The sequence below is a fragment of the Pseudorca crassidens genome, chromosome 20, assembly GCF_039906515.1.
Source record: "Pseudorca crassidens isolate mPseCra1 chromosome 20, mPseCra1.hap1, whole genome shotgun sequence".
Classification (NCBI taxonomy): Eukaryota; Metazoa; Chordata; class Mammalia; order Artiodactyla; family Delphinidae; genus Pseudorca; species Pseudorca crassidens.
In genome coordinates, this window is record NC_090315.1 from 9,565,687 (window position 1) to 9,586,837 (window position 21,151).

Below are 21,151 nucleotides of genomic sequence, written 5' to 3' on the forward strand. Positions count from 1 at the left end.
TTGCAGCAGGAGGGAACGGGGTTAGACTGCGGGGGTGGCCCCAGGTAGTGTGAGATGCTGGAGGACATTTGCATCAGGTCATTGATGAGTTTCAGTCTCAGCTCTACCGCAAGACTGAGGGCTCCTCACACCTGCACCCCCTTAGCTGCCTAACACATTCACGCAATTTTATTTTCTGTAAAATTCTTATCACTGCCTTGTCGCTTGTCTGCCCCTCTCATGGGAACGTGGGCTCCAGGAGGGCTGGGATCATATTCACCTTGTTCTCAGCTGTATTCCCAGTGCCTGGGACAGTCCCAGATGCATAGTAAATGCTCAAGAAATTTGGATGGGATGCATTAGTGGCGGAATGAATGGCAGAGGGGCAGGGGCAGGTAGAGACGCACACAGGGAAGTTGTGGTGTGTTTTACCAAAAGGACCAGGGACTCATGATGGCAGAAGAAGAGAGTGAGGTTGGGATGCCGGATGCTTCAGGGATCACATTATCGCTGAGCTGATTACTTTGGGTTCTAACTAGCCCATGAATCCCATGTTAGGAAGTGAGGGCGTCCATCCCAGCTCCTTGTCCCCGATGGACACGGGAGCCACCCAGGCCTGCAGAGACAGCGTGAACCAGCCTAGTCGGGGGAGTCTTGCCAAGGGCTGATGTGAAGCCCACCCTTTACTCGCTGTGTGGCCTTGGGCCATTCACATAACCTCTCTGGACCTCGGTCTCCTCATCTGTAAAGTGGGGACAATAACAAGTTACCAGCATAATCCAGTCAGATGAGCCAAGAGAAGCCCATGTCACAGACCTGGGCTGCAGTGAGTGCAGGGGAGGGGACTGGCCTCATCCTATCTGGGGGGATTCCAGGTAGATTTGAGGAGTCAAGGGCAGGGCTCTGGGACCCAAGATAGCTGGGTTCTATTCTGGGCTGTGCCACTCACCCCCGTGTGTCCTTGGGAATTGACAGAACCTGTCTCGGCTGAGAAATGGACATCTGACATCCGTGGGGCTGTGGGGAGCATCTGAAGAGGCCATGTAGCTTCGCGGTCAGGAGGGTTCAGGCTTGGGGGGCCGGTGCTGGCTCAGCCGTGGCTCTGTCACTTATGTGTGTGATGGGACCTGGGACTCTGCTTCTCCGAGCCTCAGTTTCCTCCTCTGTGGAGTGGAGATGACAATAAGACCTACCTCGTGGGAAGTTTTCACTGGATTATTGTTCCCTGAGATATTATTCCCTTGGGCCTGGATGCCGTGTCTGAGCAGCTGGGGATTCCAACTGGTGGGTCCTTATGGATGGAGAACATCCTGCCTGACCTGGGGCAGGCACCTTCCTCCCCCAAGGCTTGCTTTCTCCAACTGTAGATTATCTCCAGGACCACCCACAAAGTGGATGTGAGCCTTCAGGCCTCACCTGTCCGGGCACCTGCTCAGGTGGGAGCCTGGACCCCACAGCTCCTGAACGCCAGGGCACCAACCCCACTGGTTGGTCCCCAGATTTCCCTGGCTCCACCATTTGGGATTAGGAAACACCATTGCCTTGAAAGTCACCCAGGTTGCAGAAGACCTAAACAGACATTTCAAAAGTGAGGCTAGGGCTTCCCTGGTGGCGCAGTGTTTGAGAATCCGCCTGCCAATGCAGGGGACACGGGTTCGATCCCTGGTCCGGGAAGATTCCCACATGCTGCGGAGCAACTAAGCCCGTGCGCCACAACTACTGAGCCTGCGCTCTAGAGCCCACGAGCCACAACTACTGAGCCCACGTGCCACAATTACTGAAGCCCGAGCGCCTAGAGCCCATGCTCTACAACAAGAAAAGCCGCCGCAATGAGTAGCCCCTGCTCACTGCAACCAGAGAAAGCCCGCGTGCAGCAATGAAGACCCAATGCAGCCAAAAATAAACAAATTTTTTTTTAAAGTGAGGATAGTAAATTGTCCATCAACTCACAATACAGGATGCAGTTTCATCAATCATCAGGGAAACGGAAATTAAGACCTCACAGTGATGCCTCTATGCCACACCAGAATGCCTAAAATGGAAGGCTGGCAATACCATGTATTAGATAGATAAACAGACATATATGTGTGTAATGTTATATATATCATAATTATATTATAGATCATATGACATATTATATATATTACATTAATATATTTGCATTTATATCTGTGTATGCAGATATATGGTGTATGCAGGTATATGTGTATGTCTATACTTACAAAATATTCTTTGGGCCCAATAGCGATGGCAGAGCCTGTGGTGCTGGACCAGGCCATAATGATATTAACCCTGTAGTGAATGGACCATAAGGACACACAGGGGCTCCAGAGGGACATAGGGATAAGGTCTCCAACCAACCCAGTTTTCTTGGGACTGTCCCAATTTAGCACTGAAAGTCCCACATTCTGAGAACCCCTGAACCCAGTCAAATAGGGAGGATTGCTCCCCTATTTTGGGGAGGGGCTATTTACCAAACTCAGGACTTTATTTGGGTAGAACAGCTAGAACCTCCATACTGGTGTGTATACTGGACAAACTGTCAGCTTCAGCGATAAGGATTATCAGCTCAGGTCTTCAGAGGAGGAAAACTGAGATGCAAAGGAGACACACAGAAACACACGCCTTGCGCAGAGACACACAGTGGTGAAAAGAAACGATATTTGGGCCATGGCTTCTTTGCCCATTGAAACCAATGTCCTCGACAGCCCTGCTACATGCAATTCAGAGTCTTAACGGGACTTTCACTGGGACGTACAGACACAGCCCAGGGCCTCTCCAGCCTTTGAAAGTTAACTAGGACCCAGGGAGCCTGGTGGAGATTGGTTATATCAATCGCTATTTACTATATTCAAAGTTAAAACGCAGGCATTTGAAAAATAGTTTTAAATTTATTAAAAATGTATTTTTTAATTTTTAAAATTTATTTATTTATTTTTTGGCTGCGTTGGGTCTTTGTTGCTGTGTGCGGGCTTTCTCTAGTTGCGGTGAGCGAGGGCTACTCTTTGTTGCAGTGCTCGGCTTCTCATTGCGGTGGCTTCTTTTTGTTGAGGGGCACAGGCTCTAGGCGTCCGGGCTTCAGTAACTGTGGCATGTGGGCTCAGTAGTTTTGGCTCTCGGGCTCCAGGGCGCAGGCTCAGTAGTTGTGGCGCACGGGCTTAGTTGCTCCAGGGCATGTGGGATCTTCCTGGACCAGGGCTCGAAACTGTCTCCCCTGCATTGCCAGGGAAGTCCCAAAATATATTTTAAATACTGTACTTTTTAAAAAAAACGAATGCTTTCCTTGAACACTCCAAAGATGAGCTAGACCTCGGGGCTCTGCAGAAGATTGCTGGCAGGTCAGACCCTTCCAGAACATTCCCTGGCCAGGAACCTCAGGTCATCTCTCAGAGCCGTGGTCAGACACCCCCAGACTCCCACACAGGTAACCCCTTTCCCTGCCTCCAGAACTCCCCGTTACTCCCAAAGGGACAGAGAGGGGAGAGTGGGTAGGAAATCAGGATACAGGCTCGGGATACACTTTTTGAAATCAACTACGTTGGAACCCTCCTTACCCTTTAAATGTTTCCTTAACAGCCAGGGAGTGCGCATGCGCCCTCTGCCCCCCCCCCCCGCCCCCGCCACCCCTGCTCTCTGGTCCTCCCTCCCCTCGTCTCCTCTGACGCCCTCCTGCGGCCGCCCTGGCCCCTGGGTCTCCACACAGCCGGTCCTCTGACCCTGTCCTGGTCCCATTTAGCAAATGATCCAATCCTCTTAGACCAGGCCGGCCTCAGCAGAGCAGGGAGAGAATTAGATCAGATTTGGGAGGGGGACAGTCATGTGACGGACTGTGGGGGAGGGGAAGGGACAGACTGTCGGGACAGAATGAAAACTCCTGCTTAGTGAAATCCCACGACGAGGAGGTGTGAGGCTTCTCACACACTGAGACCCCTAGGAAGAGGCAGGGCTGGCGGGGGGGGGGGGGGACGGAAGCGGGGCGCCGAGGGGCAGGGAGGGCACCTGGGTGCCGAGATGTCTTACTCCTCATGCTGGGAGTTTTCCCACCTTTGGCTGTCACCCTGTGGTTACCGAAGAGCCTGACACTTCTGCCTGCGGCTTCAGACCATCTCTCCTCTCTTTAGGGACCCTGTTTCCTCCTCTAGAATTATTCATTGTTGGCATGTGTGTTTTTATGGGACAGATGTTGGCAGCCTTTGGGCTGCCCTCAGGAGCGCCCCCAAGCCCTATTCCCATTCCCCCCCAACTTCACCTCCCTACCTCCCCGTCTGCAGGCTCCCCGTCTGCAGAGAGCCTCAGGGATTCACAGATGCCACATACCATGTTCTTTCCAGAACCTTCTGAATAGGGCAGGGATGAGACATCAAGAGGAATTTGTGGAGGCAGAAAGCTGTCTGGTCAGGGAGTCACTGTTAGGTTCAACTCTTCCCGGGCACTTGGCACTTTGCTGGGAATTTTCGCAACTCCTCCCCCACCAGATTAGACCCCAGAGCTTGTTACGCCCCTGAGGGGTCCCTCCTTTCCAAGCTCTGAGTTCACTTGTGACATCTTTTGCTGCGGTTCTTTGAGCAGCTACGTTCTATAAAGATACTTCAAACATGGAATTCTCGAATTCGTTTCTGTTCCTATGTTTCTGGGAGCCCCTAGTGGCCTTTTCATCAACCAATCAATGGGTCACCTTGTTTTATGTGCATTTCTGTTTAAAGACACTATATTTACCATATATCGTTTATTCTTTCATGTTGAACATGTGGCCAGCAGCACTGTAATTCGTGCCTGAAGGAAGCTTATCTCGAACACATATTTTCTCTGTAAGACACATCACTGCCTTCTGGGAAGGAACAGAAGACAGCGCTTCAGTACTATGCTTAGGGGCATTTTAAACAGTGAAATCGCCAACGAAAAGCACAAAAATAGCACACGACGGGATTCCCGGGTGGCGCAGTGGTTGAGAGTCCGCCTGCCGATGCAGGGGACGCAGGTTCGTGCCCCGGTCCGGGAAGATCCCACATGCCGCGGAGCGGCTGGGCCCGTGAGCCATGGCCGCTGAGCCTGCGCGTCCGGAGCCTGTGCTCCGCAATGGGGGAGGCCACAGCAGTGGGCGCACCGCAGAAGAATAATAAAAAAAAAAAAAACCACGACCCAGCAATTCCACTCCTAGGTATATATCCCAAAGAATTGAAAGCAGGGACTTGAACCAATATTTGTTCAAGCACTGCTCACAGTAGCCAAGAGATGGAAACAACTCAAGTGTCCATCAACAGATGAATGGAGAAACAAAATGTGGTCTATACATACATAATGAAATATTCTCCAGCCATAAAAAGGAATAAAGTTCCGACACACACTACAACGTGGCAGAACCTTGAAGACATGCTGCTTAGTGAAATGAGCCAGACACAGGAGGAAAAAATGCTGTCCGATTCCACTTATAGGAGTTAATTAGAGTGGTCAAGTTCGTAGAGATACAAAATAGTGCAAAGGTTACCAGGGGCTGGGGGGAGGGTGGAAAGGGAGGTTGTGTTTAAGGGGTACAGAGTTTCTGTTGGGGATGATGAAAAGGTTTTAGGTATAGAGAGTGGTGATGGTTACACAATATCGTGAATGTAGTGACTGCCACTGAATTGTATACTTATGAATGGTTAAAACGATATTAATATAAAATCTTACAATTTTCAAAGCACAAAGATACCTCCAAAATGCGGCCCCAAATAGACCTTGAAAAGGGCACCTGTTTTTAGTATAAGGGCTGAAACAAGGCAGAGTGTCCCTGTGTTCCAGGTCGGCTGCGAGCACACACGAGGTTGGCCCCTCGAATTTTTCACAGCTCTGCACACGTCTGCATATAACGAGAAAAGGAGTCTTCCTTTGGGTGTTACAAAGAAATTTTACCGAGTAGGCAAATTGGCAAATAGGGAATCTGCAAATAGACTATATTTCAAGAATGAAAGAAGAGGCAGAGAGCAATGTCTAGAGACCTAGAGAAGAGCCCCAATGATGGAAAGACAGGCCAGGAAGTTCTAAAAGGCAGAGATCAAATCCCCCTCCCCCATCTTCTCTCCATCTCCCCAGCATCGTCTTCAAAGCCCAGCTTGCTCCTTTAGTGATGCCTCTCGTTGCAGAGAGCGGGAGAGGTCCCGCCGTCTGTGGGCATCTCCCAGGCAGGAGGCAGAGATAGATCAACCAAACGGGGAGGACCAGATGCAGGGCTTGCCCGGGAAGCGGCTGCAGAGGAGATCAAGGAATTGATGGATAGGGAGAGAGCCACTGTTTCTGTTCTGATTGAATCAAAAATAAAAGAACTACTTTTTTCCTCCTCTTAGCACATATTTTTACCGACTCCTTTCCCATCTCTGTCTCTTTTGCCCAAGGGGATTCTGGGCCGTAGGCGACCCTCCCCATCCATCTGAATCTGGGAATGGGACGGCAGTCTGGGAAACCCAAGGAGGAACACTCAGGAGCCCCTGCTCCCCCAGCTGTCCCTGGGTGGGCTCTGCCCTCTGGGTTTCCATCCAGCCCTGGGATGAATGAGGTCAGAACAGAAGGCAAGGCAACCACGTGGCCCCAGGCGGCATCCAGAGACAGAAATTGGCCTTGTTTTCCTGCTTGCAAATGAAAAAATAATAATAGTTAAGCAGTAGGAAAGAGAAAATGAACATACATCATTCTCCACAGCCTCTGGGTAATTCATTTTTACTGGGTGTTTTGTTGCTGTTGTCAATGCAGATATATTATGGATATATGTTGTGGGGTGTGTGTGTGTGTGTGTGTGTGTGTATAATATGTGCTTATGGACTGTATACATTCTCAGAAATGAACAGTGTGTCTGAGACATTACTCCATGTCAAAAACTGCACACTCATCCAATCACACACCATTAGTCATCAACTTTGAGTTTTTCTCATTCTAGGAGATTCAGGAGAAAAAAAAAAAAACCTAACAAGAACTCTGTCTGGACACATTTATTTTGGCAAAATCACTGAAAATAATCAATTGAACATTGATTTTCAATCAATTGAAAATTGATTGAAAATCAATTGAAATTGATTTTCAATTGATTGAAAATCAATTGAAAATTGATTTTCATCACTGAAAATCATCAAATCATCAATTCAACAATCATCAATTGTCACTAAATACCCCTCAGTCCTTTTAATTGTTAATTAGCATTCCACAGTCTGAAGTTACCAAGAATTATCTATTCTTTCTCTTATTCAAGGACACAGATTGATCCCATTAACTCAGCTGATTGGTAGCTCAAGAAAATATCAATATATTCGTGGATGCCCACAGGGGTCAAGAATCCTGCCAGCCCAAATCTCTTCTTGACAAAAACCAAAGGGTACTACGTTCATTCGCTCCTATTCAGTCTCACCAATTCAGTTTCCAAAATCTCCAAAAATCTTTTACCAACCTTCATTCCATCAGCACTGAGAGAAAGACACATTCCCCATCCTGCGTCCCAACCCATCTTGATCCATCCAGTAGGCAATAAAATGAGCATTGCATTCGTTTCTATATTTTTATGATAGGTGTTCACATAACAAAATTCACTCATTTAAAGTATACAATTCAATGCTCCTTAGTGTATTCACAGAGTTCTGCACCCATCCCCGTAATCCATTTTGGAACTTTTTCATAACCCCAGATAGAAACCCCATACCCGTCACCAGTTGGTCCCAATTTTCCTCTCTCCCGAGTTCCTGGAAACCGCGAATCCACCTTCTGTCTCTATGGCTTTGTCTATGCTGGACATCGCCTATAAACGGAACCATACAGAGTGTGGCCTTTTGTACCTGGCTTCTTTCTATTGGCCTAATGGGTTCAAGGTTCATCCACGTTGTAGTGTGGATCAGTATTTTATTCCATTTCATGGTTAAAAGATACTCCATGGCATGAATAAATGACATTTTGTTTATCCCTCCATCAATAGATGGACATTTCTGTTTAATTTCCACCTTTTGGTTCCTGTGACTAGCGCTGCCATGAACATTTCCGTATTTATACATTTTCCTAAAATAGTATCAGTGAGTTTGTCCATCTAGTTATGCTTTTATTGGCCAAATAAACTACCACACTGCAAAATCTTTGAGGGCAGGGACCTTCCTTTTCTGGTCACTCCTGCTTTCCCAGCAGATTTATGAGGCCTGATAGGGAAGAGCTGATGGATTATTACTATATCTAACACTAAGTAGCAGTTAAAAACAATGAACTTGACCTATAATAACAACATCTAAGTATTTTATTTGACTTTGAATTTGATCTCCCACGTATTTCCAGCACCATGAACTGCGAGCCTTGTCAGCTGTGCTCTCCCTTGACTCCCTGACCCCTGACCCCATGAAGGTCCTGCCAAAAGAGGATGGAGTCACCCACTCAGGTGTCTGGACAGAACAGATGCCCCACCAGGTTCTCCCTGATGGTCTTTGGCTGAGGGTATTGGCAGCTATCACGAAATGTCTCCGACACCAGCCTACACTCCCAAAGCGTGGGACAGCCAGATTCCCCAGCCCCTCGGTTACCAGTTCCTGGCATGGAGCCTATTCTCAATCTTTGCCCATCTAAACATCACGATGTTCCATTTAATCTCCTTTAAAAAGTAGGGAGGGGCTTCTCTGGTGGCGCAGTGGTTGGGAGTCCACCTGCCGATGCAGGGGACACGGATTCGTGCCCCGGTCCGGGAAGATCCCACATGCCGTGGAACGGCTGGGCCCGTGAGCCATGGCCGCCGAGCCTGCGCGTCCGGAGCCTGTGCTCAGCAACGGGAGAGGCCACAACAGTGAGAGGCCCGCGTACCGCAAAAAAAAATAAATAAATAAAAAGTAGGGAGAAGGTGGCCTCGAGTCACATCTTACAGATCAAGGACATTACTAGATTCTCCCCTGTCGACAGCAGCACCATCGACTGTCCTGGTGACCAGTGTGTTCCTAGCTGCCCAAGAAGCAGAAAAGATGTACAATTATGGCTGAATGTTGCCAAAAAGGAGCAGAGTAAATGGCAGGACGCCCGCGTGAGCAACAGAGAGTGACGTAAATCGAATAACGAGTTCTCTCTGCTTTGTTTCAGGTTGTACTTGATCACTTGTTTAATTGTCATCTCCCACTGATGATAATAAAAGTCCCCTGGGGATGAGCATATTAAGCTGTGTCCCCCCCTGACCCCAGGAGACCCTGGCACGACCCAGGAGTTCAGTCTGATGTTTAGTCCCAGGTCTATGCGGCCGGGAGAGGCAGAAAGCTGGGCTCCTGAGACCCAAGATCCTGAGTCGAACAGGCAAACCAGACCCAGTTCATTCATCCCAGAAGGGAAAAGGGCAGGACCCAGGCTGTCTTAACACACAGGGCTATTAGCAGCTCCCAGGAAAGGCCCAGCGAGTAGCTGCTGGCTCAATACAAAAAGGATTAATCAATGATTGCATCTCCTGCAAAGGAGTGAGTCTGAGGGTGGGGCAAGACAGGGTGGGTTCCAGGACCCTTAGGGTGTGCCCAGGTGGGCACAGCATAAAGCTGGGATGTAAGCCCCAGGCCCTGTGAGCAGAGCCTCAGATGCAGACAGCAGAGCAGCACTGAGGAGGAAGCGAGAACCCAAGTCTCTCATGGGTGAGTCTGGGCCACCAGGAGGGCTCTGGGCCGGCGGTGGGGTTGTGCAAGGGGTGTCCTAGGGCCAAGGCTGGGAGGCCTCCTGGGCATCCAGAGAAGGGCCCAGCTGTCTGAGAGCGCTTCTTGCGCTGTGCTGTGGGGAGGGCTTAGCGGAGTCTGCGGAATGGAATTACATTACTGGGGTGAGATGAGCAGAGAGCCTGGCACACAGTGGTCCCCTGTAAACGTCAGGGTGGCTCCAGCCCTTGGATGGGAGAGGGGGAGCGCTAAGGAGCCTGTCCTGCGTGCCTTCCCAGGCTGGGGGCCCTGCAGTACTCCAGGAGCTGTGATCAGGCCCATTTCAAAGCTGTGTTCACTGAGGCCCAGAGAGGTACAGGGGCTGGGGCTGAAGTACGGAGAGCTTGAGTCCGACCAAGAACATCTGGTCCCGATGCCGCAGGCTTCTCCACGCACTGCCTGCCGCCCTCAGGCCTGAGCCCCCCGGCTGCTCCCAAGGGCCTGGCGCAGGTAGGCAGAGGGTGCCAGGCGGGCTGGGGGCTGTTGCTGGGGCTCATGTGACCCTGCTTCCCCCTTGGCCAGGCCCCACACGGAGCGCAGGACCCCCAAAGAGGAAGCGGCAGGAGCGCACGGTGTACACCAAAGAGCAACTGGACGTACTCAAGGAATACTTCCAGAAGAATGAGTACCCCGGCTACCAGGACCGCCTGCGCCTGGCGACCAGGCTCAGCCTAGAGGAGCACAAACTGCAGGTCTGACGCGCCCCCCACCAGGCCCCGCCCCCCGCCAGACGCGCTCCCACCTCGCCGCCTATCAAGTGCCCTGCCCCTGGGCCACCTTTCCGCCCTCTTCGCGCTGCAGGAGGGGATCAGCAAGGCCAAAGCGGTCCGGTGCTGCCCTGGGTCACGCAGCAAGCAAGGGGTCTCCCGGGTGCGGACCCAGGGCCGGACCCCGAGTCCGCCTCAACCCTGTGCCATACAAGCCCTCCAAGCGCATCCGGCCGGGACTGACGCCCCCCGTGGTCTCCCCGTGCCCAGACCTCAGGGACTCTGAACCCGCGGACCTCTCGGGCAGACCCCTTCCTGGCCCCCAGGCCCTCCTGCCCTCTGCACCCCTCCCCGGCGGCCTCCTGAACACCAGGGGCAACAAATTGGGTCTGGAGGGCCGAGGGAGAGGGGAGGCCGGCTTCTCACCCGGGCGGGGCAGCCTCATACCCGGGGCAGAGGCGAGTGCACGCAGCCTCTCGCCTCTTACGCCTCCTCCCGGTCCCCTGTCTCCCCAGATGTGGTTCAAGAACCGCCGGGCCCAACGCTCGCGGCTGGAGCGACTGGCCAAGGGCCGAAGCCAGAGGGCCCGCGATGCTCCCATGGACCCCGGGATCCCCTGCGCCCCCGGGCCCCCGCCTGCCCCTGTCATTGCCGCTGCCGCCGCAGTTGCCGGCCCCGCATTCCCAGACGGCCCGGGATTCCGCAGCCCGCCTGCGCGCAGCCCCGCGGGGATGCTCCCAGCGCCAGAGCCCAGCATCCCCAGCCACGGCCGGGCCATGTGGGCCCCGGCACAAGGCGCCCAGGCGCCCGTCCAGGCTGCTTCAGCCCCGGCCCCGGCCCCAGTCTGGCCTCTGGACCCCTACGCCCCCAACTTTGGCCCAGATCCTTTTCCAATTCCAGATTTTACAGTGGTATTCTCACCCCAAGACCCCTCCCCCGGATCCCCCTCTCCCTTGATGTCTGGGTCCCGAAAGAGAGATGAGTCTGTGGATGAGAACGACTTAGACCCCAAGCGGTTACTGAACTTATAGGGTCATCTGTCCCCGCAAAGCCCGGCAGACCCCGCGGGGCCAGAGGGGACTAGGGCGTTGGGGGCCTGCGCTTGGCGCCCACGCGGTGCGGGAAGATGTGGCTGCTTGGGGTTCACAGCCGGTTACTCTCCGCAGCGTGACTGCACCTCTCTTGATCCAGCCTGGGGAGGGGACATTTTTGTGTCACCGGTCGCGCAGCTCTGAATGTCCCCGCCCCCGCCCCGTTATTCGGGGCGCCCGTGGGCGTTTCTGTCAATGCCTAAGTGAGCTGTGGAATTGCTGCTCGCGGTGTGTGTTCCGGTTTCGCGGACGCTGCCGGAGAACTTCCTATGCGACCTGAACCAACATCATTAGCTCAGCGCTCCAGCCCAGCCTGCCGGCCGTTTAGGATTTGAGACTTTTTAATGTTTGCCGATCTGCCGTCTTGTGGCTCCTTTGTAGTTTTAATATTGATGTCTCCAATGATGGACAAGTTAAGCAAGATCGTCTCGCGTGTTAATCGGACACTAGGAATACTTGTAAATTGTCCTTTTCCCCCATTTTTCTTAATTTGTTTGGATTTATGTGTCTATCCCTTTTGGTGGTTAAAGTGTTGCAAACATTTTTCCGATGTGTATTTCTTCTATAAGTAGAATTTCTTTATTTTAATGTTGTGTATTTCAGTGCCTCTCATTATCTTTTGTGATGAACCAGTGTTTTTCTTTCCATCAGTGGCAAGCTGATATGCTGTAAAACAATAAATTTATTTTTTAAAAATTTAAAATGATTTTCACAAGATATGCCCCCACTTTCAGGTTGACATAAAAGTTTATAAAAGCTGAAGGTCAAGGTCTACTTGTCTTGTCACACACTGAAAACGGTTTACAGATAACATCGGTCTGAGATCCCCAGCCTGTTTTCAATATAGCTCAGGGCTTTGGGGGGGTGGTGGTGGAGTTGTTCTTTTCCCTTCTAGCGTTAATGCTTTTTCTTTTCTCTTGTTTAAGACATTTCATTATCACATGGTTATAAAGATATTGTCTTCTTCTCTAAAATCTTCTTTAACTCCCATATTTTGGTCTTAAAACATCTAGAATTGATTGTGGATGTATAGTGTGAGATAGGGATTTCTTTTTGGTTTTTCCTCACGGATTTCCAATGGTCAGTTTATGGAGAGGCTGGGTAATTTGTCATAAGTCAAGGGTCCAGTCATAGATGGATAGATATCTACAAAGTCTTTATTTGGGGTCCATGGTCCTTATAACCTTGCACCAATTTCATGTTCCCTCTGTCTCCAGTTTCTCTGCTGCTCTCTGTGGCCATCCTGACCCCTGGGTCTCCCCACAGCCAGTTTTCTGGCCCCGTCCTGGTCCCATTTAGAAAATGCTCCAATCCTCTTAGGCCAGGCCGGCCTCAGCAAAATATAGTGAGAATTAACAGGGATTTAGAGGTCCACATGACAGTCTGTGGTTTGGAGGTGGAGAGACAATTGCCAGGATAGAATGAGACCCTTTGTGCTTATCAGAGAGACCTCGGTAGGAATGGAGACAGAAAAAACACAAAGACCCCTCCAGGACACTGAGGGGCAGAGGAGACAGATCAGAGGCAGAGAGAGGGGACACAGCAGAGCAGAGAGGGGGAGATGGGGGCGGGGCAGAAAGGAGAGGAAACTGAGGCAGCCGAGTCTTGCTTTCAAAACCCAAACTGGCAAGGTCCCCCCAGCCTGTGTCACTCCCCATGTGACAGCTGCTGCCCTTTATACTCTAATACCCTTACAAAAGGTCCTTTAAGGCCAGCAGCCTAATCCCTCGCCTACAGGAGGTCACACCAAATATCAGAGCACTCAAGTGCCTTTCTGAGAAGATCTCAGGCGTCTGAGCTGAGCGTGAACAAGGCTGCCCAGCCGGAGACCACAGCCCTTAACCCCTCTGCTCTCTCGAGTCTTACCAAGTCTATCTGCTTCTTGGACCGTTCAGAGAAAGTCATGTGGACAGCGGGACATCCATGACGCTTTGGGTAACAACCACCTGGGGGTGGGTGTGAATTACACAGAGTGTGTCATTTACACACTGGGCACGGAGCCTGATACGCAGGAAGTGCTGAGGAAATGGGCAGCCTTACTCTTCTGCCGTGGAAACAACCGCCCACCCCCACTTCCAGCTCTTCCCTCCTCTGACTCACCCGTCTTCCACCTCTCTGCCCTGCGGAGACCCATGCTTCCCCTTTCCGCTCCCTCTCTGGTCTCTCTCCCTCCCCCTCAGTCCCTGGGCTTCTCCCCAGCAGGTTTCTTTGGCCATGACCTAGTCTGACTCACCACGTGGCCCAACCTCTTAGGCCAGGCCAGGCCAGCACCTGCAGAATCTCAGTGTGGTCAGAGGAGAGCTGAAGGGGACATGGGACATATTGGCAGACGATGTCCAAACCTTTCTCAAACCCCTGCTTCCTTGGTGGCCATGAGACTGACATTTCAGCAGTTGGTGCTGTCAGGGTCTCTGGAACGCCCTTCCCAACGTAAGTCCCGGGGAGATGCTCTCAGGAAGAAAAGACGAAGCTGCAGAATGTCCTTTCCCTGATTTATCTGCGATGACCTGAGCAGTGGATGGAACATGTTGTTGAGATTCAGAGACATACTCGGTTGTATTTGCATTTTTAATCAAAACTTCATTACACTTATCTCCAAACTCGATAAGTTGTGTACATTAAATATATACAGTTTTTGTATATATTTAACATAAAAGAGGTTTATGAGGAGTTGATGGAATCCTAGTTCTTTGCACAATGCCTAGCACATACCACTGGAAATTCCAGACAGTGTTTCTTCTGTCTCTCGGTTCCTCCATCCCTTTTTTTCTCACACCCTCTTCATTTACATTTTACCTTATTTTATTTTTTAAATATGCATCCAGGACTTCCCTGGTGGCGCAGTGGTTAAGAATCCACCTGTCAGTGCAGGGGACACGGGTTCAAGCCCTGGTCCGGGAAGATCCCACATGCTGTGGAGTAACTAAGCCCGTGCGCCACAACTACTGAGCCTGCGCGCCTAGAGCCCGTGCTCCACAAGAGAAGCCACTGAAATGAGAAGCCCGGGCACGGCAACGAAGCCCCCCGCTCGCCACAACTAGAGAAAGACTGCACGCAGTAACGAAGATCCAATGGAGCCAAAAATAAATAAAATTAAATCTTAAAAATAAATAAATAAAATAGAATAAATATGTATCCAGTGACCATGCAAATACTGCTAACCATCACGGCCAGGGAGTAAGTCCCCTCTCCCACCCCCTGTCGTCCGTCCCCCCACCCCCACCCCCGTCTCAGGTGGGGGCACCACTCACTCCTCTCTGCCCCACTGTCTCTCCGTCTCCCCATTCCTCTACCGCCCTCCTGTGGCCATCCTGGCCCCTGAGTCTCCCCACAGCCGGTCCTCTGACCCTGTCCTGGTCCCATCTAGCAAATGCTCCAATCCTCTTAGGCCAGGCCGGCATAGGAGAGAGCATTAGAGGGCCCAAGAGAGCAGGGAGAGAATTAGATCAGATTGGAGAGAGGGAAGGGAGTCATGTGACAGGTTATTTACAGAGGTTGGGGAGAGGGGGTGGACAGACATAACAGGGCGGACAGCCCTGGCGGCTACCAGGATATAACAGAAGCTTCTCCTGCTTGTCTAACAGACCCTGTTAGGGATAAATACAGAAGCGCACTGAGGAAACAGGAGCAGAGAAGGGACACCGAGAGGCAGAGGCACTGACCAATTAGAATGAGTCTCTCCCACTCAAAGACAGGTGGGCAGTGTCGGGCGTCTTGACCGCTGAGAGCCTGGAGATTTTGTTATCGCTCATCTAGATTGCTAAGAGTACAGATTATTGTCTCTAACATATTATTTCCCTCTGGGAAGTAACCCGAGTTTTGGCGTAAAGGCTGGCTCCAGGTCAGAGGCAGGAAAAATCAAAGCAAGCCTAGAACATCTTGTCACACCAAAAATATGACGCTCTCCAGGATGACTGGGGTTCTGTCCAGAGACTTGGGGGCCAACGTGAAGAAGCCAAAGGTGGAATTATTTGAGCTTCAAAAGAAGAATGTCAGGGACTTCCCTGGTGGTCCAGTGGGTAAGACTCCGCACTCCCCCTGCAGGGGGCCTGGGTTTGATCCCTCATCAGAGAACTAGATTCCGCATGCATCCCACAACTAAGAAGTCCGCATGCCGCAACTGAAGATCCCGCATGCCACAACAAAGACCCGGCACAGCCCAAAATAGATAAATATTTTTTTAAAAAAATAAAGAAGAAGAACATTAGCAGCAGATTGAAAGACATCAAATACGTAAAAACCCACAGGTTCATTATGGTCCTCAGAAAAGAAAGAAAAGGGCTTCCCTGGTGGCGCAGTGGTTGAGAGTCCGCCTGCCGATGCAGGGGACGCGGGTTCGTGCCCCGGTCCGGGAGGATCCCACATGCTGCGGAGCGGCTGGGGCCGTGAGCCATGGCCGCTGAGCCTGCGCGTCCGGAGCCTGTGCTCCGCAACGGGAGAGGCCACAACAGTGAGAGGTCCGTGTACCGCAAAAAAAAAAAAAAAAAAGAGAAATCTGTTGAGGCTTTGATTTAAACATTGCTAAAGTAAGCAGAATCGTGTATGTCTCCTGCCTTTCCTGTGAAAATTGTAATTCAGAGTAAACAAACAGCTAAACAGAGGTTTCTTCCTTGTAGAAGAGTTACAGCCAACAAATAAAGAAGAAATTACGGAATTAGGAAATCTCTTTTTGCATCTCCTGTGAAATAAGGGGTTTAGGCCAGTGTTGCCTAATAGAACTTTCTGGAATGATGGAAATATTCTATATCTGCACTGTCCAATCCAGTAGCCACTGGCCACAAAAGACTAATGGGCATCTGAGGTGTGACCACTGTGATTGAAGGACTGAATTTTTAATTTTATATCATATTAATTAATTTAAATAGCCCCAGGTAGCTGGGGGCTACCATATAGGATGGTGAAAGTAAACGGTCGTCATCAGTGGACACCAAACCATCTGCCCTATGATTCTCAACCCTGGATACACACTGGAATGGGGGGGGGGCTTTAAACATAGAGATGCTCACAGATGTTTATATCAGTTTTATTCATCCTGGCCAAAACGTGGAAGCAACCAATATATCCTTCAAGAGATGAATGAATACATAAACTGTGGTACATTCAGATAACGGACTTTTATTCAGCACTATAAAGAAATGAGTTACCAAGCCATGAAAAAATATGGAGGAAAACTTAATGCATATTACTAAGTGAAAGAAGCCAGTCTGAAGAGGCTACATGTTGTGTGATTTAACTCTATGACATTCTGGAAATGGCAAAACTATGGAGATAGTAAAAAGATCGGTGGATGCCAAGGGTTAGAGGGGCGGGAGGGGTGAATAGGAGGAACACAGAGGATTTTTAGGGCAGGGAAACTGTTCTGTATGATACTATAATGAATACACGTCATTATATATCTGTCAAAACCCACAGAATATACAGCACCAAGAGTGAACACTCATGTAAATTACGGACTTTGGGTGATATAACGTGTCAGTGTTGCTCCATCCATTGTAACAAACGCAGCACTCTGGGGATGTTGGTAGTGCGGGGAGCCTGTGCATGTGTGGTGGGGAGGGGTGTAAGGGAAATCTCTGGACTTTCAGCTCAATTTTGCTACAAACTTAAAACTGCTCTTAAAAAAATAAAGGCTGTTTAAAATTTAAAATACAGATGCTGCCTTAAAAAACTAAAAATAGAGTTACCATATGACCCAGCAATCCCATTCCTAGGCATATATCCGGAGATGAAACCTCTAATTTGAAAAGATACATGCACCCCAATGTCCATAGCAGCACTGTTTACAATAGCTAAGACGTGGAAACAAACTAAATGTCCATCAACAGATGAATGGATAAAGAAGATGTGGTATGTATATTTACATATACAATCGAATATCACTCAGCCATAAAAAAGAATGAAATAATGTCATTTGCAGCAACATGGATGGACCTAGAGATTATCATACTAAGTGAAGTAAGTCAGAGAAAGACAAATAGTATATGATATCATTTATATGTGGACTCTAAAAAATGATACAAATGAACTTATTTACAAAACAGAAATAGACTTACAGCCATAAAAATCAAACCTATGGTTACCAAAGGGGGAACGGGGGAGGGATAAATTGGGAATTTGGGATTAACAGATACACACTGCTATATATAAAATAAAGAACAAGGACCTACTGTTAGCACAGGGAACTATATTCAATGTCTTGTAATAACCTATAAGGGAAAAGAATCTGAAAAAGAATATATATATATAGAATCACTATGCTGTACACCTGAATCATTGTAAATCAACTATACTTCAATTAAAAAATAAAAATTCTAAAAATAGGGACGTTGACCCCACACCTGGGGGCTCTGAATTAGTCTGGGTGCGGGCTGAGCACGGAGAGTGTTCAAATCTCTCCCCAGGTGATTCCTGTGAGCAGCCAAGGTTAGGAAGCACCTCATTTAGGTAAAGGGCTGATGGAGAGCTTCATAACCAGGGAGGGTAACAACCTCCTAAGACAGGCATTATTAAATAATAGAATAAAAACAAGGGGGAAACAGAGAACAGGTTTGGAGTAAAAAGATATCCAAGGAACATATGGGACAAACACAATGTGTCTATCTTATTTGGGAATCATATTCAAAGAAACCAACTGTAAAAAGGCATCTTTGTCATAATCAGGGAAATTTTAAAATGGACCAGGGATTGATTATATGATATTCAGGAATTACTGCTAATTTTGTTAGATGCAATGATGGCTTTGTCGTCCTGTAAAAACAAAAATTAACCCAAAAGAATGGAAAATGGGTGTTCAGACAAAAACTTGTACATGAATGTTCATAGCAGTATTAGTCACCATAACCAAAAGATGGAATCATCCCAGGTGTCCATCAAAGGATGAATGGATGAACAAAATATGGTACATTCATACAACGGAATGTGTATTTTACTTCAATTTTTTTTAAATGGCAGGAGGACAGGCACAACAGGAAAGTGCGCTGGCAGGGTGCCTTCCTCTTTCTTCCTGCTTTGAACACAGATGTGATGCCTGGAGCTGCAATGGTCATCTTGCCACCATGAGGCAAAAACCAAGTGGATGAAAACCCAACAAGCTAAAGAAAGGAGAGCGTGAAAAGAGAGAAAAATTCTGAAACCTTGATTACATTGTTGAGCTGACTACCAACCTTAAGACTTCTTAACAATAAATATCCTTGAAGTTTTAAAAAAAGGGGGGGGAATGGAGCTGCCTGTCATGAGGTGCTGCAAAGTGGAGTCGGCCGAAAGGTTAAGCTAAGAGGACAGGAGGACTCAGTCTTTCCCCTGGATGGAGAGAAGTGAGGAAAGGCAGGGAGCCATAAGAAGCAGTTCTGAGTCAAGAAGGGAAGAAGGAGGCAACAGAGGCACTGAGGGTAAAATCTATCACTCTGCACATGATCTGAGTCATGCCCAATCCCAGCCTGGGGTTGCCTTGGTCCCCCACTCCCTTTTCCCTTGCTTCCTCCCTCCACCAAATCTTCACCCAGAGATGTGAGGTCACTTGTCTGAGGTCCCACAGCCAGCAAGTGGTGAAGCTGGGACAGGTAGGGGTCCAGAGAGAGAAAGGATTTGAAAAGACAGAAGATGTATTTTTCCCTCTTCCTGACTTCTTTGAAAAGTGTCATGTCAGGGAATTGGTGATTTTCTTTACACTGAATCTCAATGAGCGGAAGTGATTCCATAGGCCCATATTGATTCCTAGTGATCCAAGGTGGTGTGAGGAAGGTGCAGTTCTCCCAATTGGTCACATGGTGTCGCTGTCGGAAAAGAAATCACTGTTTCTTCCGGTTCAGGCTTCCAGGGATGCTCTTGCTGAATTCTCTTTTCTTATTTATTTAATTTTTGGTTGCGTTGGGTCTTCGTTGCCGCGCGTGGGCTTTCTCTAGTTGCAGCGAGCGGGGTCTACTCTTCGTTGCGGTGCGAGGGCTTCTCACTGCGGTGGCTTCTCTTGTTGCTGAGCATGGGCTCTAGACACGCGGGCTTCAGTAGTTTTGGCACGTGGGCTCAGTAGTTGTGGCTCGAGGGCTCTAGAGCGCAGGCTCAGTAGTTGTGGCGCACGGGCTTAGTTGCTCCGCGGCGTGTGGGATCTTCCCGGACCAGGGCTCGAACCCGTGTCCCCCGCATTGGCAGGCGGATTCTTAACCACTGCGCCACTAGGGAAGTCCCCTCCTTTTCTTGAAGATGTGAATTGTCTTAGTCAAAACGGGATCATAGCATTTTCTCTTTCTCCTCCATGCATAACGTAAAATTAAAATAAAAGGACTGTGGTAGATACTTTTAGCGCTCACCATTTTTTCCAGCTCTCTTCCTTTTCCTGACTACAGTCCCCAGGCAGGTTCTACAGGTGGGCAGGGCTGTGTGACCGTTCTGGCCAATGGGCTGCAACTAGAGGTGACGGGCGTCACTTCCCAGCTGATGTCTTTAAGAGCTAGCACGTGTCTCTTTGTGCTCTTTTCCAGCCATGCCGACTAAGGATGCTGTGGGTCCAGGTGCAGCAACAGGAGAACAGCGTCCATCTGTCTAGATCTGCACTATCCAATAAGATAGCCACTAGCCACAAATGCCATGAATTTGAATGTGTTCAAATAAAGTAAAATAAAAATTCAGTTCCTCAGTCACATCCACCACCTTTCAAGCTCTATGTGGCATGTGCCCAGTGGCCATGGTGTTAGAGCAGATGCAGAAAAATTCCATCACCACAGAAAATTCTATTGGACAGTACTTCTCTAGGCCACTGAATGGGTGCAGGGAGGACAGTTGCCCTGGAGAGGGCTTTGCATGTGTTGCATTAATCCATTGAGATTTGGGTTTGGTTTTGTGTATTTCCACTGAAGCATAACCCAGCCTAGCCTGACCCACCAGATTTCTTGCTTAAACAAAGGATTTGAGAGTCTTATGTCATTTACTTCTTTTTTTTTTTTTTGCGGTACGCGGGCCTCTCACTGTTGTGGCCTCTCCCGTTGCGGAGCACAGGATCCGGACGCGCAGGCTCAGCGGCCATGACTCACGGGCCCAGCCGCTCCGCCGCACGTGGGATCCTCCCGGACCGGGGGACACGAACCCGTGTCCCCCGCATCGGCAGGTGGCCTCCCAACCACTGCGCCACCAGGGAAGCCCTGTCATTTAAATTATCAAGTGGTGGCGTAATGTGACTTGGCTAAACCAAATGGAGAGCTGAAGATAACACCATGCAGACTCCAGTGGCGTTAAGATCAAACTCCATCGAAGCTTAGTTGCTCACTAGCCTCTCTCTGTGGTCTGTCTCCACCTACCCGGTTTAGATCTAAACCTCCAAAGAATTGTTTTACTACGAGAACTGTCAGAATCATTAGAAATGAAGACGTGTGGGGTCTTTGTTTCTTGTCGCTATTATTGATGGTTGTCATGGGAGTTTTCCCAGATGTCACTGGGAATGGACCCATGGAGTACAGTCACAGTCTCATGGGTCATCAGCATTTGTCTTAGGGGAGAAACAATTTCTGTCCTCGCAGAACGAGCGGCTCAAGGTTTGAGAGTTCATCGGGTTAGAATTGTATTATATTTGAGGTAAGTGTGGACTTCATGACCATCAAAAGCATTAAGAGTTCCTCAGTTCTGAGGGAAACTAACGGTCTTCATGTGGCCTTCTGCCAGGAAGGTTATAAAAAAAATCATTGCTGTTGACCCAGCTGTTGCACTCCTAGGTGTATGCCCAAAGGAACTGAAA

At 49.3% G+C, this 21,151-nt stretch overlaps 1 protein-coding gene across 1 annotated transcript in view; it reads left to right on the forward strand.

Annotated features, from left to right (window-relative positions):
* LOC137215489 (tetrapeptide repeat homeobox protein 2-like) overlaps positions 1–11,370 on the forward strand; it is a 26,270-nt gene extending 14,900 nt beyond the window's left edge. Inside the window, exons 3-5 of the mRNA XM_067720775.1 lie at positions 239–307; positions 10,155–10,324; positions 10,855–11,370. Of these exons, the coding sequence (XP_067576876.1) occupies positions 239–307; positions 10,155–10,324; positions 10,855–11,370 (755 nt within the window). The remainder of the gene's footprint in view (positions 1–238; positions 308–10,154; positions 10,325–10,854) is intronic.
* The last annotated feature ends 9,781 nt before the right edge of the window (positions 11,371–21,151 follow it).